Raw genomic sequence first — 16187 nt, 5'->3', positions numbered from 1 at the left:
GGCTATTTGTATAATCGGGTATTATGCAAATGTAAGTCCTAAGTAATAAAATTGGCAGGATTGAACATTTAAATAACATCATCTCTAAAAATGCAGCCACACATTAGGATAGTTTGGGAAGTCACTGAGGGTTCTCCTCAGGATCTGTGACATCCCCTACCTTTTCTTTCCTTTGGACTCCTGAAATAACTGTTCATGTTTGAGCCACTCCCATTTGCCATTCTACGTCCTACCTTGAAAACCTGAACCTTGAATTCTTGAAGACTAGAACCATTGATCATTATCGAGAGTTTTCTCAAGTGACTCCCGTCATTTGGGATGTAATTAACTATAGGGGCTTGCCTCTATAGGGAACTTGGAACCCAGGTAAAATAAACCCTATTTAATCTTTGTATTAAATAGGGGAATTTGTCGGTCATATATAAAAGGTTCGCAGACCAAACGGATGTCACAAATCTCTTAGTTTGCAGGATTGGGTCTATCGCTGATGTCTACACTTATCTCTCGGGAAGGTGTAGTATTCGCGGTATCAGGCACGATTATGCAAACTATCAGACTAATGAGATCCACTTGGTCTCATTTTTTTTAAAAAACTAAAACACACTGCTTTCAAAACCCAAACTATATATCTTTTATATTTAAATTAAATCTCAAAAATTATTTTCATATATCATATTTTTTCATAATTAATCAATCGAAAAAAAAGTTGACCGACAATCCTCTACTCCTTTCATAATAATTCTGACATCCGTCTTTGATGGCTTAAAAGTCGATAAGGTTGAGTAAGTTGTGGATGATATTAAAGAGCAAAAGCCTGAGATGCAAGTAAGATTTGAATAGGAAACAAGATGATAATTGCTATTTTGCATTACAAAACAGTGAGGAAGTGAAACTAACACTAGATAGGCCGGATATGGTTCTCAATGACTACTATTCTGGATGAAAGAAGAAAGAGAACAACGTTGATAGCTGCTGCCATGAGGAAAGGCATCAAGAAAAAGCCGTCCTGTGACTGTTCGATGTGGCATGAATTCCAAGGAGGATCTACCACATTCTCCAATCAAGTTACAGGCACATCACTTAAGAAGAGAAATTATACAATACACTTAAAATGAGAAACTTGAGGAAAAACTCAAAATAGCACAAAATAATAAAAAAATTAGCTGCTCAAACTATCCAAAGCAAACAATTTTATAATAGAGTACAAAACAACTACAAATGTAGTTAAGTCAAACAAAAAAAGGCCCTTAGGTTCTGTTTGATTCACCAAAAGAATGAATCAACCTGAACTTGTCCAACTTTGGATCTATAACAATTCTGGACACGATCCTAAGTCTGTTCAAGACATGATCTCGTGTCCGGCACTAGCGCTCCCTCGCCAAATTCATTTTGATATTTGGGGATTTTCACAAACTTCTAATATCTTAGGAACGAAAGGATTTTTTACATTCATTGATGGTTACACTCAGATGACATGACTTTATCTTTTCAACTAAAAAAATTATTTAGGTCCTAATCTTTCAATCTTTATCTCAATAATAAAAAATTAATTGGACAACAATGTTAAAAATTTAAGAGCGATAATGCTTGGATTATTTTAATTAAATTATATCTTTATTTCTTAATATAGAATTTATTTAAAATTTTTTTTTTCAAAATAAAATTTTTAAATGATAGTAAATAAAAGTTTCTTACCTTTACATATCTCATTAATATAATACTCTCAAGGGAGATTAATTCAAAAAATCATCTAAACTATCTTTCTGAATTTTTTCACAAAAATCATTTTTCTCAAAACTTTCTCTTAAAATTTTTAGTTTTCATATTTAAATATACTGACCACAACTGGATAAAATTAATCCTAGTTCACTTTAAGTATGTTTCTTGTAGGATATGCATCTACTCAAAAAAATTATAAATATTTTTACTTGACTACCAAAAAATTCATTATATCAAGAGATGTCATGTTTAATAAAAATGTCGTGTTTGTTTACTCAAATTAGTCTTCAACAACTAAATGGAAGAAAGTTTGATGAATTTAATATCTTTTATCTTGAGCTCTCAGTTGCTAAGACATAAGAATAACACATTATTCTTATCATTAAACCACTTTAAGTATATATAAGAAGTTTATAACTCATCCAAAGTTTCCAACGAGCTCAATGTTCAAAACTATTGTCAAATAACTCTCATAAATAATGATTAACTTATAACCCACATTCTCTTTTTGTATCCCACAGAAAAATACATATCGATTAAAAATTTTTATATTACAAACACAGCCTTCCTTACTATTATCTACTCTAACATCATTAAAATTTTAAGAATCCTATTTGAAGCATTGGAAAATAAGAATTCTTAGGATGTTGTGAGAGAAGAGACGAATGCCCTGAAAAATGCACCTAGAAAATTATTTTGCTACAAAAATATGAAAAAAAATTGTCGGAAGTATTTCTCATTAAAATGTAAAGTAGATTAAAGCCTAGAATGATACAAAATAAGCTTAGTAGCAAAATATTATACTCAATCCTATTGAATAGTTTACTAATAAATCATTTCTCATATTGCTTAGATGAATATAATTCATAATTTAACTTCTTTGATGGCTAATTTTGGATGATTTGTACGATAAATGGTGTGAAAAATGCTTCTTTTATAATTTTGGATGATTTGCATACTCCACTAGAATTCAACGGCTCTTTTACAAAAAATAAGGCTTGAGGATTAAAAAAGCCATTATATTGGTTTAAATAATCTTATGCTTATGGTTTTATAGATTTATATAAGTCATGTATCAAATGGGATATAAAGAAAGTGAATGAGATCACACACCCTTGATAAAATATTCCACTGAGGGAAAATCTTTTAATTTTATTATATACTTTGATGGTATATGATTAAAGGTGTTTTCAATAAAAGATATGAATTATAAAATAAAAACTAATAGCAAATATTTGATGATATATTGTTAAAGGTGTCTTTATTAGTTAAGAAAATTTCAACAAATTATGGTATGTATCCTTTGTGAGAAGCAAAAATGATTGATTGTAATCCAAATGAAACATCAACTCAATTAGGTTAGGAACTGGACACATAAAAAATTAGTTGTGAAAATAATTTATCTATCTAACTTGCATCTTAACTTCTCTTTTGCTGTAATTCTCATAACTCAATACATGCATAAATCAAAGGAATCTCATCTTCGTGATGATTATGGAGTTCTCAGGTCTCTAAAATCAAATCTTATAAAATAGATTTACTATACAAAACATGAATCCTTACAAATAGAAAATTATATTGAATCTAACCATGTGGGATCACTAGTGGTCAGAAGATTCATATCATGATATTGTATATTACTGAGAAAAAAATCTAATAAAGAGGAGCAAAAAAGGTTCTTTTAAGTCAATGTCAAGTGTCGATTTTGAATTCAAAGTATTTGCTTGAGGTATATGTGAATTTATATGGAGTAAAATTATATTATAAAATTTAAAATCAAATGAAAAAGTCCTACTAAAATACACTTTGACGACAAGTTTGCCATCAACTTTGCCCATTCATATATATTTCATAAAAGAGAACTTGAAAAATGGGTTAGTTTTTATTTCATATGTTCTAATGGGATGTAAGATAGCTAGCATATCTACTAGAGGATTTTGCAACCTTGCATTCATGATGAATCTCTATCATCCAGTTTGAGGGGGTGTATTAATGTATCAGAATTGCTAAAGAGGGAATAAAAGGAGCCACGTATTCGTGCGTTAAGTAAGGAGAAACATGAGTCACAAATTTATGTGCTTAACATGAAATGAGAAGTGTTACGAATTCATGTGATCAACATGAAAGGGGAGTGCCACGGATTGCTCCCTCCTCCCACAGGCCAAGATTGCAGTTTTGAATAGCAGTTTTAAATTTTAATTTTTTTTTTGTAATTAGTAATTTTCAATTATTTTCAATTATTTCTTAGGTAGTAGTTTTTTTTTTTTTGTATAAAGACCCATTGGGGAATGAATGAAGCAAGCTTTTTAGTTACTTTTTATTTTCTATACTAATAATGTAGCTTGCAGTGAAATGTCTAATCCCTATACTATACTTGTTCAAATCTCTTGCATTAGACGCTTTAACTTTTGCTCTTATCTTCTGTATTTATATTCTGAGAGTGGGTTATTGGGACATTGCATTTGACTCTTGGTGGTGTCACCTTTCTTGTTGGTTGCATATCATCTATTTATAATTTGGTCTGTAGATCTTGATTTGAATGTAATATTCAGCTTAATCTTTTTTGTTTCAGTGTTTATCTTTAATCTTTTGAACTCGTGTGGCCCATTAAGTTGGATTGCAGTTCATATCATTTCCTTCTAAAGTATCATTAATCAGCAGATGTCACTTGTTGACTTTCTAATAGCCTTTATGATAACTGTTGGCGTCTTCTGACTCTCAGTTAATGGAGGTTCCATGGTTTTTTTTTTTTCTGAATTTATGCTGCTCTAAGGATGTTTACTTTTGTAGAATTGGATTGCTTGCCATAACATTATTATTTATTATATCTACTTGTCTTTATTGGGGTTATGCTGCTCTGAATCTCTTAAAATTCTGGATATATTTATCATTCTAGGAGAATTTTTTTTTAATGTTCTTTTCCTATCCTATGCATCATCAACATAACCGTTATACTTTGTCTTAACCCTTCATAAAATAGAAGAATTACTGACCACCCTGTTGTAGTCGGTTATAGAAGTATGGTAGCAGTTTGTTTCTGCACTTTTAACCAATATTCTGTGCTCAACCTCAATCTTAACCTCACTATTGCATATTGCTATTTCTTAATTTAGCTCCTTCGACTAAATTGGCAAAAAGCTAATATTAGTTGTTTCGTTTTTACTTTCTTTCCTTTAGGTGAACTCATTTTTTTTTGTATTGATATTATACATTCATTTAAATTGTTATGATCAACCTTTTTGTTATTGTTAGATATTTCAAACAACACTTGTGTTGCCAGTTGGAAAGCTCCTGATCAAAACTGATGCAGGTGGAGGGTATTCAAGTTCATGCAGATGAGGGTGGTGCGACACATACACGCGGTGGAGTGTACTGCGTGATTTTGCCTGCTGGATGTAATGTATCTTTGTTCTGCATAATATTATTTCTGTTTACAGGCCTGTTTCAGAAAGAAAGGCTTAATATCAAAACAAATTTAGAGCTCATTGTTTCATAGTGAACTTCAATCTTCTATCATCCTATTGGAGTTGAAGTTTTTTTCTGTTTTTTTTTTCACTTTGCCTAGATCTTGGCTCATCATTGTGGGGACTAGTTTTTATACTGGCATCAACTAAACTTCTCACCGCAAGGATTGCTGCTGGTTGTCTCATTCTTGCTTTATTTGTTGTTCTATTCATTGCAAAAAATGTAAGTTGTTGGTTCTAAGTTAGTTTCATCTCTTTTTTTGGGTCATTTTCATACATACTGCCCAATTCCTATGTATTTACATGCTTAACACTTCAAACTTGTTTTCTACTTTATATAACCAAATGTTTTAATATCAAATTAAAATGCTACTATTCTAACTGTTAAGAAGTTTAATACACCTTTTCATCTATAGGTAAGGTTTTATGGATGTAAACATTGAAATTTAGCTGTTAGATATGTAAATGCATGGGACTTGAGTGGAATGTATGCTCTTTCCTTTTCTAATCTGAGGTAAACTGCAGCAAGATGCTTAGTTAACAAAAAGTATGTCACCAACCTGTAATTAACTTTTTTTCTTAACTGCTAATTGGCTATTTCTCTTAATGCAGTGGTTACTTCGAGGACTTTGTATTGGTAAACTCAGTCAACCTTTTCTTATAAATGTTTGCAGATCTGCTTCATCTGACCACGGACAATTTTAATTTTGTCAACAATACTGGCAGGTTTCATCATTTTTGTTGCCATTATATGGGTATTACAAGAACTTACTCATGTCCGCATCCTTCGATATGCCATTTTATTCATAGGTGAACCTCAACCTTTCCAGTTCTCTCTGAACTGCAGCCCTTGTGAAATTCATGAGGCTAATTTGTTCTGGTATAATTGTAACTCATTTTTCTCTGTTGCAAATTCAGGTGTAATGAATAGCTTGTTTTCAGTCTATGGTATGATTATATAATGATTGACTAGAGCATCAAATTATTACTAATAAAATTCTACAAATTATCATGGTAGTTCTATATGCCCTTTTGTATTTTAGATATCTATGATGATTTGATTTCTCGGAGAGTCAACTCGAGTGATGCTGAGAAGTTTGCCGAAATTTGCCCTTGCCCATGCAATGGAGTTGGATGGGGTGTCATCTGGTGAGATTTTATGCTTAATAAAGTATTAATTTACTATTAATGAATCCCTTAGTATGATCTGTACCAGATTTTATGAAACTTAAATCATATACAGGGGCATAATTTCTTTCACATTTCTATGTGGATCTATGTATCTTGGACTCGTGATTCTCTCCTAAAGGTATTTGAACACGCAATCAGCTCTAGCAATCTGCAATTTTTGGCTCTGGTTCTTTTTCCATATAATACATTTATTGGAATGTAACAATTTCAGAATACATACCAATTTAATGATATTGTTTTGCTTCTTGAAATTATTATTGTTTCCAGGTGAAGTAGATATCATGATTCACAAGCTTTGTATATCATTATTCTTCAAGAAGAAATTAAAATTTAAAAAATTTTGAATTTCTTTCTTAAGGTCGTTTTTTGTTTCTAGGCTTTTTTTTCCCAGTTAAAATTCTTTTCTTTATCATTGTTTTTTATTGATTATTCATTGCGATGAAACACTGATTTTCCATAACTTGTAACTTCCATTGTAATATCAAAATCAATTGGTTTTGCTATCTAGAGTGATCTCAGTATTTAATAGCTTGTCGCATATGAAACAAGTCTTAGGTAATAACTCTATAGTTTATGTTTGTTTCACTAATTTTGCCCAGCCTTATCTAGCCTAGTTGCAAATAAATTAGTACTGATATATATTTCTCATTTTTGATTGCTATATTGTAGAGTTAGGTTTTATTTTATTTTGTTCTCACAACTAGATTGTTCTCACAACTAGAAAAAAAAAAAAACTTTTGTTTTTGTTGAGTTTTCAGTAAGAAATACCTGATGCAAAAAAGTATTTCAGAAACACAGAATACCATACTAGCTATTGTGATGAGGATAGAAGAAGTTATGTATCTTATAATGAAAACCATAAAATTTTCTTGAAATTTAAATATTAGAATTAAATTTTGTTTGAATTAGCCATACTAGGTGAATGATATTATCTCATATTATATTGTCTTTTATTAGCGAATGAAAGTGGTTGATTGTCAACAAATGGATGGGGGAACTCAATGATTGCTTGTTCTTAGTTGATTTTGATGATGTTGATTGAATACAAGTATTTTAATATATTTTTTCCACAACTACCAGCTAAAATGCATGCAAAATAAAATTAGGGGGATTTACATATGTGGCACCTTCAACTCATTTTTTCTTTACATATTTAGCACCCTAAACTTACTACTAATTTACATCACACTCAAATTTCTTTACATATATCGCACCCTAAACTTACTACTAACTTACATCACACTCAAAATCTTCTAAATAGCTCAAATGTGAACTTTCATTTGTGTCATTTAACTCTCCGTTGCTTATCGCTCAAGGCCATATATTCCTGAGCAAATCATAGTCTTCCCCTCATTGGTCGATTTATCTCTTACGTGAAACACTAACTTTGTCATTTACGTCTAAGCCACATCTCTCTACGCAAGCCCTTCCTCTCATATGCGGAACATTGCCTCTCTCCCTAAAAGTCGACCAAACATGAGGTCTGTCAAAAAAGAAAAAAGATGATGGAATGCAGAAATCTGTTAAACCTGAGAAGTATTTGGAAAATTTTCATGTGCTAAAAGGGAAGATCAAAGCTGTTAGTTATTGACTAAAATGACATAATTTAGAGCTATACTCTTTGTGAAATGTCGCCGGATGACTACAAGTTAATCATAAGTGATATTGATGTATTGAATAGGATTACACTATCAGATGAAAGTGATCGAGCTGAAGTGGTGATTATAACAGAATTGCACGTCTGGTTGATCAGATTCGAGATATTATTAGAATGCATCCAAATATCCATTCAAAATAAGTAAACAAATATTTAGAGAGTATGCATAGTCTTCCACATATATGTAGTTATGATGCCTAAGAGAACAAGTCAGATAAAATTTTTTTGATCTATCGATGATACTATAAGCGGGTACTTGCACTAAGAGCATAATTTATCAATATAAAATTTTGCTTCTATATTTCACTCATTTACAGTAGACATGGTTTTTTCTTCAAGAGAGTTTATGTTAGCTTCAAGATCGTTTGTATTGATAGATTTCTAGTGGGTTTGCATCTAGTTGGGCCCAATGCTACGCTAGTTGGGCCCAATGCTACGCTGCTATTCACAAATTCTTTGGATGGTAAGAATGCTTTATTTACATTAATTTTTGCAGTCATTAAATTAAAATCTAAGAAAACATGGGTACAATTTTGTAAGAAGTTAACTGAATCAATTAGTTGTGATTTAATATGCCTTGATTTTACATATGATATAAAGAAAGGTTTGAGCGAGACAATCAAAATAATATTTCAAAGTGTGTCGCACAGAGTTCTTCTACGACGCCATAAAGATTTTGAAGAAGTGTTTTCTTTGTAATGGTAGTCATAAGTTTTAAAACTTGATATGATTAGCTACAAATATATATACTAAGCACCAATTTGATGAAAAAAATGGTTAAATTAGTTAATTATTGTCCTCATGTCCATTCGCATTTGTTATATTAATTATATATGTGGTCAAAATATGAATTTTCGTTTGAAATTAAAAATCTTTACAACAAATAAAATTTCTGAGTCATTCAATTCATGGATTAGAAAAGCTAAAATTAAGTCTGTTGTGAACTTGGTTGATGTGATCATAGGAGTGCTATAACAGTAAAGGACTGAGAGGAGATTGACCTTCACTAGAGTGGAGAGGAGAGTTGGCGCCACATGCTGAAAAATACATTAGAAATATAGGAACAAGAAAAGAATAGTTCATTATTAGACAATCAACTTCTAACTAGGCTAAAATTGAATGCATCAATGAAGACGCAAATTAGAAATTGATAGTAGAGAATGTAATTGTTGATTTTGGCAAATATCTAATTTACTGTGGATTCATGTAATTCCAATCATTGACATGAAGGGAGCACTCTCTATGGCATATTTATATATTTGATTATCAAAATATTATCAGTTTAATATTATGTCATATGAGATTAATTCGTTATTACAACGAAGTCATTTTAACTATAATTGCAGATATAGAATGACATAAATGTTCAATATTAACTCTACCAGACCATTGGGCTATAGTAAATGGAGTACATATTAGCATACCTAACACTGCTAGGTCAAGAGGCCACCCAAAGAATATATGAAAATGAAAAGTTTTAGAAAGCAATAACACGAAGTCCAAATTTATTTACAGATTTGGCCTATGTAAACAAATTCACAAATGCCTGAAGTTGAAGAGTGTACCAACATTTTAGAACAAAACTTGTTGATCATGGATTTTCGGTAGAAATTACCAATCAGAAGGGAGGATGCGCAATTATAGCAGGTTGTTAAAATTTTGTGTGTAAATCTATTGTCCAGTGCTTTTACCAATTTATTTAAAGAACAATTATGTTGGGGGTTTTGTACCTACTACAGTCCCTTAAAACATTATTTTGAAGTTCCATAATAATAAGTGTACACCTTTGGAATGGTTAAACCATAGAAACGTCAGGGTCAAATTTCTTGGGTTCCTAACTAAGCAAGCCTCATGCAGTTGCTTCATACTTTTTAAAAATTAGTCACATATTATATGTGAAATGATATGAGGTTTACATATAAACAGCCATTCTTAAATAAACAACATCTAGTTATGTAAAGGATATAACCAGTGGGTAGCAGCTCTCAATCTCATATAGCTGCATTAGAAAAAAGAAAAAAAAATCACTTATAGCTGCATATATGACATTCTTGTCTTCAAAAGTAAGCCGCAAGCAACACATTTTTATTCTTAATTGCCTAGCATTCTCAAGTTCTGTTTGTGAAAGTAGTAGTAAACTTTTCATGTGCTTTGACATGCATACTACTCAACTACTATGCATTTATATATCTTACACCTAAATATCACTTTTTTACTTTTATACCACTCAAATATTTCATTTCACATAAAAAAGGCCTATATTTTAACTTAAAAAAGTGAAATACACCTTTTTCATGAAGGTGGCATATATGTAAAAATTGAAGTTTATATATTAAATATGTAGATACGTAGGAATTAAATGGTATGTTACATTCATAAATGCTATTGTTTTTGAAAGTTTAAACCTTATAAAAATGAATGTTTAATTTATTAATGTAACAAACTTCCTTGCAGTAGTAGTTACAGCTATATCACAAAGAGTGTTCAGTTGTAGCATCTATTAGTTATTATTTCCTGCAGCATAACATTCCTTGGCTCCATACCTTTCCAAATTGCTGCTATTAGTAGTTGCTATTAAATGCTGCTATTAGTCACATTTAAAATCTGCTTATAAATGCTTCTGTTAATTAATATCTTCTTGTTAGTCACATAACTCCCCAATTTAGATGCTGTGTTTCCAAAACCTCCACACCTTTCCAAAATCTTTCTTCCATCTCTCCAATGAAACCACAAAAAACAAACAAAGAAATTCCATATCCATGTTAATCATCAATTGATGTTGATCTCCTTACAAAATTAAATTGTTGCAAGGTTGAGTTTAATTTAAAAGGAAGTTGGAGATTTTGGAGAGGTATGGAGCTAATGTTAGTCACATTCAAATGTTGTTGTTAAATGCTTCAATTATCTGTTAGTACTTTATTCTCCATGATTCAAATCAATTTCATAAATAAATTGTCCCATGTGAAAGCAAAAGCTGCAACATTTGGTTTTCTGCTGCATGCATATTTATGCATATTTATCTCAGCAATGGCTTTCGGCTGTTTACAGATTCATCTCAACCGTATACACAATTTCTACCATATGATGTTGAATATGCATATCATAAAATCAATAAAAGCTCTTTCTGTTGTATAAGTATTAATGTTTTAGTTTTTAATTGATCTCAGACATTTAATTACTACTAATGGAGTTGTTTTCAGGTAATTTAACCACTATAGGTTCACATTTTATAGCAGCGTTAGATAAGCGATGAAAAATAAATTATGATATTTGCGTCAGAATTAGCATCCGATTTACGTCGGAAAATTCATCGGTATAAGTACTCCGGAAATGACAAAATTTAACTTTGGATTTACAATAAAGTTTGCATCGGAAAAAAACATCTCAAATACTTTTCTTGTTAGCATTGAACAAGTTCAACGCAAATTCGACAGAAATTCGACGCAAATGACCTAATTTACTCATCCCGTGTTCTTAAATTCCATTTTCTTTCCCCTTGTACCTCTGCCCGAAAGTATCGCACGCCACTCCCCTTCTCCCCTTTCCCTCTCCCTCATGGGTTCGCTCAAGTCCTCACAATACAGTCACCGTTAGAGCTACCTGGAAGCCAACGTGCGTGGCCTACGTACAGAGACCACCGAAACTCTCTTATTTCTCTTCTTCCCACTCTGCTCCAACCAGAATACATTGAGGAAGGTATGTATCATACTTTAACTATGTATATACTTGATTTTGGGTATGTAATTTGGAGATTGGCTTTAATTTAAAATCCTTTTTTTTCTTTAGTTATGAGTGTCTTATTGGACATTTACAAGAGGATTGGACATTTACAAGAGGATGTACCATGGTGTATGCTTTTTGTTGATGGTATCGTTGTGGATAACACAAGAGAGAATTTAGGACAAACATGAATTATGAAGGTCAAACATAGAGAAAGGCTTTCGTTTGAGTAAATCTGAAACTATATACATTAAATGTAATTTTAGTAGTAGTGGATCTAGTGGCGGGGTTATAGCAATGGATGAGATCAAGTCATTAAAATCAATGAACATTTTAGATATGTTGGGTCTACTATTGAAAACGACGATGATATAGATGGGGTTGTTATTAGTAAAATTCAAGTTGGATGGCTGAAGTGAAGGAATACATAAGGCTTATTGTGTGTAGAAAAGTACCACCTAGACTTGAACATAAATTTTATAAGACGACAGTGAGGACTACAATGCTTTATGGTGCAGAATGTTAGCCTTTAAAAGAAGCATAAAAGTAAGTTTAGACTTATGTTATGGTGGATGAGTGGCTTTACACCGAGAGACAATTTGAAACGAATATATCAATGAAATGGTTGGAGTAGCTCCAATGGCATACAAGATCAGAGAGCGTCACCTTAGATGGTTTGGTCAGATCAAACGTTGACTAACTGATGACCCAATTAGGAGAGTAGATGTTTGAGATATAACTTATTTTAAGAAAGGTAGAGGTAATCCTAAAAAGACTTTTGCATATTGCATTAAAATGATCTTAATATAGTAGAATAATAAATGTATGACACTCAATATGATAAAATGGAGAAAAAGAATTCATTTAGCAAACCCACTTAATTTTTTGTACATGTAAACTTAAATTTTCATATTTATATAGCCCAAGTCTTTCATTTTTATTTTGCGTAATAGTTTCACTAATTTGTAACGTTACATCTATGCTGCAAATGTATGTTCGTAATTTGAGAGCTTGGATATATAGCAGATTATATCCAGGATGAAAAGAACTCAAAGATGAGTTCTTGAACGGCGTTGATGAATTCATGTAGATATTTTGGAGGGTATGTTTCGACGGTCTTGTGTGAAACACAAAAATCAAGTGTTTTTGCCACCTGAAGAAGTTAAGTTGGATTTTTATCTCAGATGATTCAATCTAAATTATTTCTACTGAACTGCAAATGGTGAGAAAAAATCAGATGTTTAGTTCGAATAAGGAGGTGCCTCGACAAGTTATGCCCCTCTTGTAGAGTAATTCGATCCAAACTCATATGAGGAAATGATTCATGATGCTCAAAGAGCTCAATTTGTTTAGTGCATTCAACACAAACCTAAAACACCAAACAATGAATCACAAGAGTTTTATGACTTACTGAACGCTGCACAACAACCTTTATGGAATAGTTTCATAACACATATAAAGTTATCAATGGAGCTGAGAATGTTAACCATCAGATCTGATTTTAACATGCCCAGAAAAACATTCAATCAGGTAACAACATTATTAAAAGAGACAAATCCTGCAAGGAATTTAGTGCCAGATGAGCTGTACAGAACTAAGAAATTGGTTTCAAAGTTAGGGTTACAATGTCAGAGAATTGATTGCTGTGTTAATGACTACATGATATATTACAAGATCGATGCGGTTGAGACAACCTGTTGTTTTGTGGTGCAAATAGATTCAAACAAAGAGGGCGAAAGAGTAAAAATCAGAAAAATACTCCATACAAGCATTTCTTTTATCTTTCGCTCATACCCCGACTTCAACGATTGTTCGCTTCCATGTGTACAACCCCTCACATGACTTAACACAACACTTTATTTGTTGTTGCTATTTCAAAGAGTCATTCATCACATGGGGAGGCATGAAGACATTTTGACCTGCTTACCTGGACTTTGCAGCTAAAGTGACCGCTACTTTCTCAGCGGTATACCTAGTGATTTAGGGTTTTGATGTTATAATTTTAAAGTATATTTTATAAATTTATATAACTCAAGATTTACCACGGTTAAAGACTATTCACTTGGTATTAACACAAGTACATGTATCGTTCAAGTAATATCAAAATTTCTTTAGTCCCGAGTATCAATCCCATAGGGAACTGAGGATGAATTCACTTTAGATGAAATTCTAGTCTATTACTATAAGATCCTAGTTTGGAGTGTCGATAAAAGTAGTTTTACTATCACTACTTCTAAGTTACGATTTTAATTCTATGATAAAACTTATCTAGAGAAATTAATAAGGTGAAATTCAAGATAGATAAAAAGTACTTTTCTCTTGTGAGTAATTAAGTAAGTTATATTTTTAAAGTTTATGAATGTAAATAAAGTAGAGACAAAATGGCATATGCCTATTTACCCTGTTCCGAGTTATAGATACAATTAGTTCACTAATTAGTTATTTGCTTTTGGCAACGGTGCCGGTTAGTGCCACATATAAGCTCCCCATACCTGTATGCCCCGCCTATCACCCAAAAAGATCTAATCTTAACCTCCCAGAATACTTATCTTCCTAACTTTGCACAGCCACATAACTACTACGTTTCATAGTTAAATGGACAATGTGAACATTCTCATGTTGATTCACCACCACTCATGGTCAAGTCAAATGGGCCACAATAAATTTTAACAAATCTTATGGCCGATAAGATATGTAAATTAAGTCTAGAAGAACATTCATCAGATATAAAATTAAGATTTATTCTTAAACTTCTACGCCCTACACTTACTACCTAATCATCACAAAAGAAAAGCATAGGGGTTCTACTCACAATGCATGATAAATTTAATAAAAACTTCATGAACAAAGCAATTAAACTAAATATGTATTTTAAAGGATCACAAGACATTCAAACAATCACTACTTTGCAAAACAAATTCACTAAATACGTGTTTAATGGATTACAATGCAATCAAAACATACAATACGTAGCTTGAATCCCTTTGAGATCCTTCCACTGCAGTTCTCTACTGCTCCTTGCAATTGTTGATATAATCTCTTACAAATGTTATCAACTTCCCTTACAAATCCTTTTAATTAGTGGAATCCTACTCCTAATATGGATTTCTTGAAGTCCATGGGGAGTTTGGGAACTTCGTCCCCATGCTCCAAATGACAAAAAATTGCTCTTTCCATCGGCCCGAACCGCTAAATAACTCCCATAAAACTATTCCGGAAAGTTCTGGCACTTCGGCGCCAGAAAGTAGCGCCTATGCGCCGCCTTCTCTGTTTCCTCGTCGTATTCTGACGCTTAGGCCTCAGGAAGTGACACCTAGACACCACTTCTGCTGCACTCAACATTGCTCCAATTACCTTGTTTCGGTCCAATTTCACTCCAGTTCACTCCAATTACTTTACCTATCATACGTGCACCAAAAACATAAAAATACCTTCATTTAAAGTGTAATTTCATTCATAAAAAAATTTAAAAAGTAAAGGAAATTAAGCATGTTAAAAGATATATCAATATCCCCCAAACTTAAACATTACTTGTCCTCAAGTTACACTACAACTTTAAAACTAATTCTGTTAATTTGAGATAGTGGGTTTCATTAAGATTTTCTATAGTCTTGCCTCAGGAATATCTTAGTACAACTTAGGAGAAATCTACTGAATTAGACTAAAACTAGGGTTTAAGATTATTTTGTATTCACCCTAGGAATACTAATTTTCTATCTATTTCAAAATTAATTGTAATTTGTTAAACTTTGGTATCCTACAAAGCATAAATGATAGAATTAAAGTACTCAAGTAGAAATATTTAATTAATACTTTTTATGAAAGTAAAAATAAGTTTAGGGCATGATCTAAGTTTTCTCCTATAGGAAGGTTCAAGTAAAACTAATTTTTAATGAGGCTTCTGCTCAAGCTTCTCTTCACTTGTCATTTCTTTTTGCTTTACTTCTTTTTCTTTTTTATTTATTTATTTTTATTTAAGGATCTTTTTCAATCTTTTTTATTTTATGTGAGGATCACTATATCTGGATATGTCTTTAATGCTTTTGAATTTCACTTTCCTCTTTCTAAAGTTAAATACTTATAGCTATCCTACACTTATTTCAAAAAGAGTAATGGCATCCGTTTTAAAAAAATTGTAGAGGCTTAATTCTCTTAAAAACGTAATTCTAAAAATCATAGTTTTTCAAAAATATAATTTTTTCCTATTATAAATAGTAAAATCTTTTTCCTATTGTTTCCTACAAAATATCTTAACCTTAGAACAGTCTTTTGCAAAATATTCACTAAATCTACCATGATATTCCCTAGGATCAAAATTTATAGTACCTTGAGGATAATACCACATACCATAACTCATGTACAATTATTTTATTTTATTAAACAGTCTACTGAGGACAAATAAAGCTGAAGTATTTAAAAAGATCCCCCCCGGCCCC

General features: G+C 31.7%; 1 protein-coding gene across 4 annotated transcripts in view; it reads left to right on the top strand.

Annotated features, from left to right (window-relative positions):
- Window positions 1–16187, top strand: part of LOC110037104 — a 38565-nt gene that overhangs the window by 17057 nt on the left and 5321 nt on the right. For 2 of the 4 annotated variants that reach the window (XM_020741682.1, XM_020741681.1), the window contains exons 4-10: window positions 5030–5114; window positions 5285–5406; window positions 5796–5820; window positions 5910–5993; window positions 6102–6131; window positions 6227–6332; window positions 6427–6625. In XM_020741682.1, coding sequence (XP_020597341.1) covers window positions 5030–5114; window positions 5285–5406; window positions 5796–5820; window positions 5910–5993; window positions 6102–6131; window positions 6227–6332; window positions 6427–6490 — 516 coding nt within the window. In that variant the 3' untranslated portion in view covers window positions 6491–6625. The other 2 variants (XM_020741683.1, XR_002295290.1) reach the window with 2 other exon arrangements.

This window comes from Phalaenopsis equestris, unplaced genomic scaffold, assembly GCF_001263595.1.
Source record: "Phalaenopsis equestris unplaced genomic scaffold, ASM126359v1 Scaffold215229, whole genome shotgun sequence".
NCBI classification, from domain to species: Eukaryota; Viridiplantae; Streptophyta; class Magnoliopsida; order Asparagales; family Orchidaceae; genus Phalaenopsis; species Phalaenopsis equestris.
Note: the sequence above shows the minus strand (reverse complement) of the source record. Positions and strands in the feature narration are given on the sequence as shown.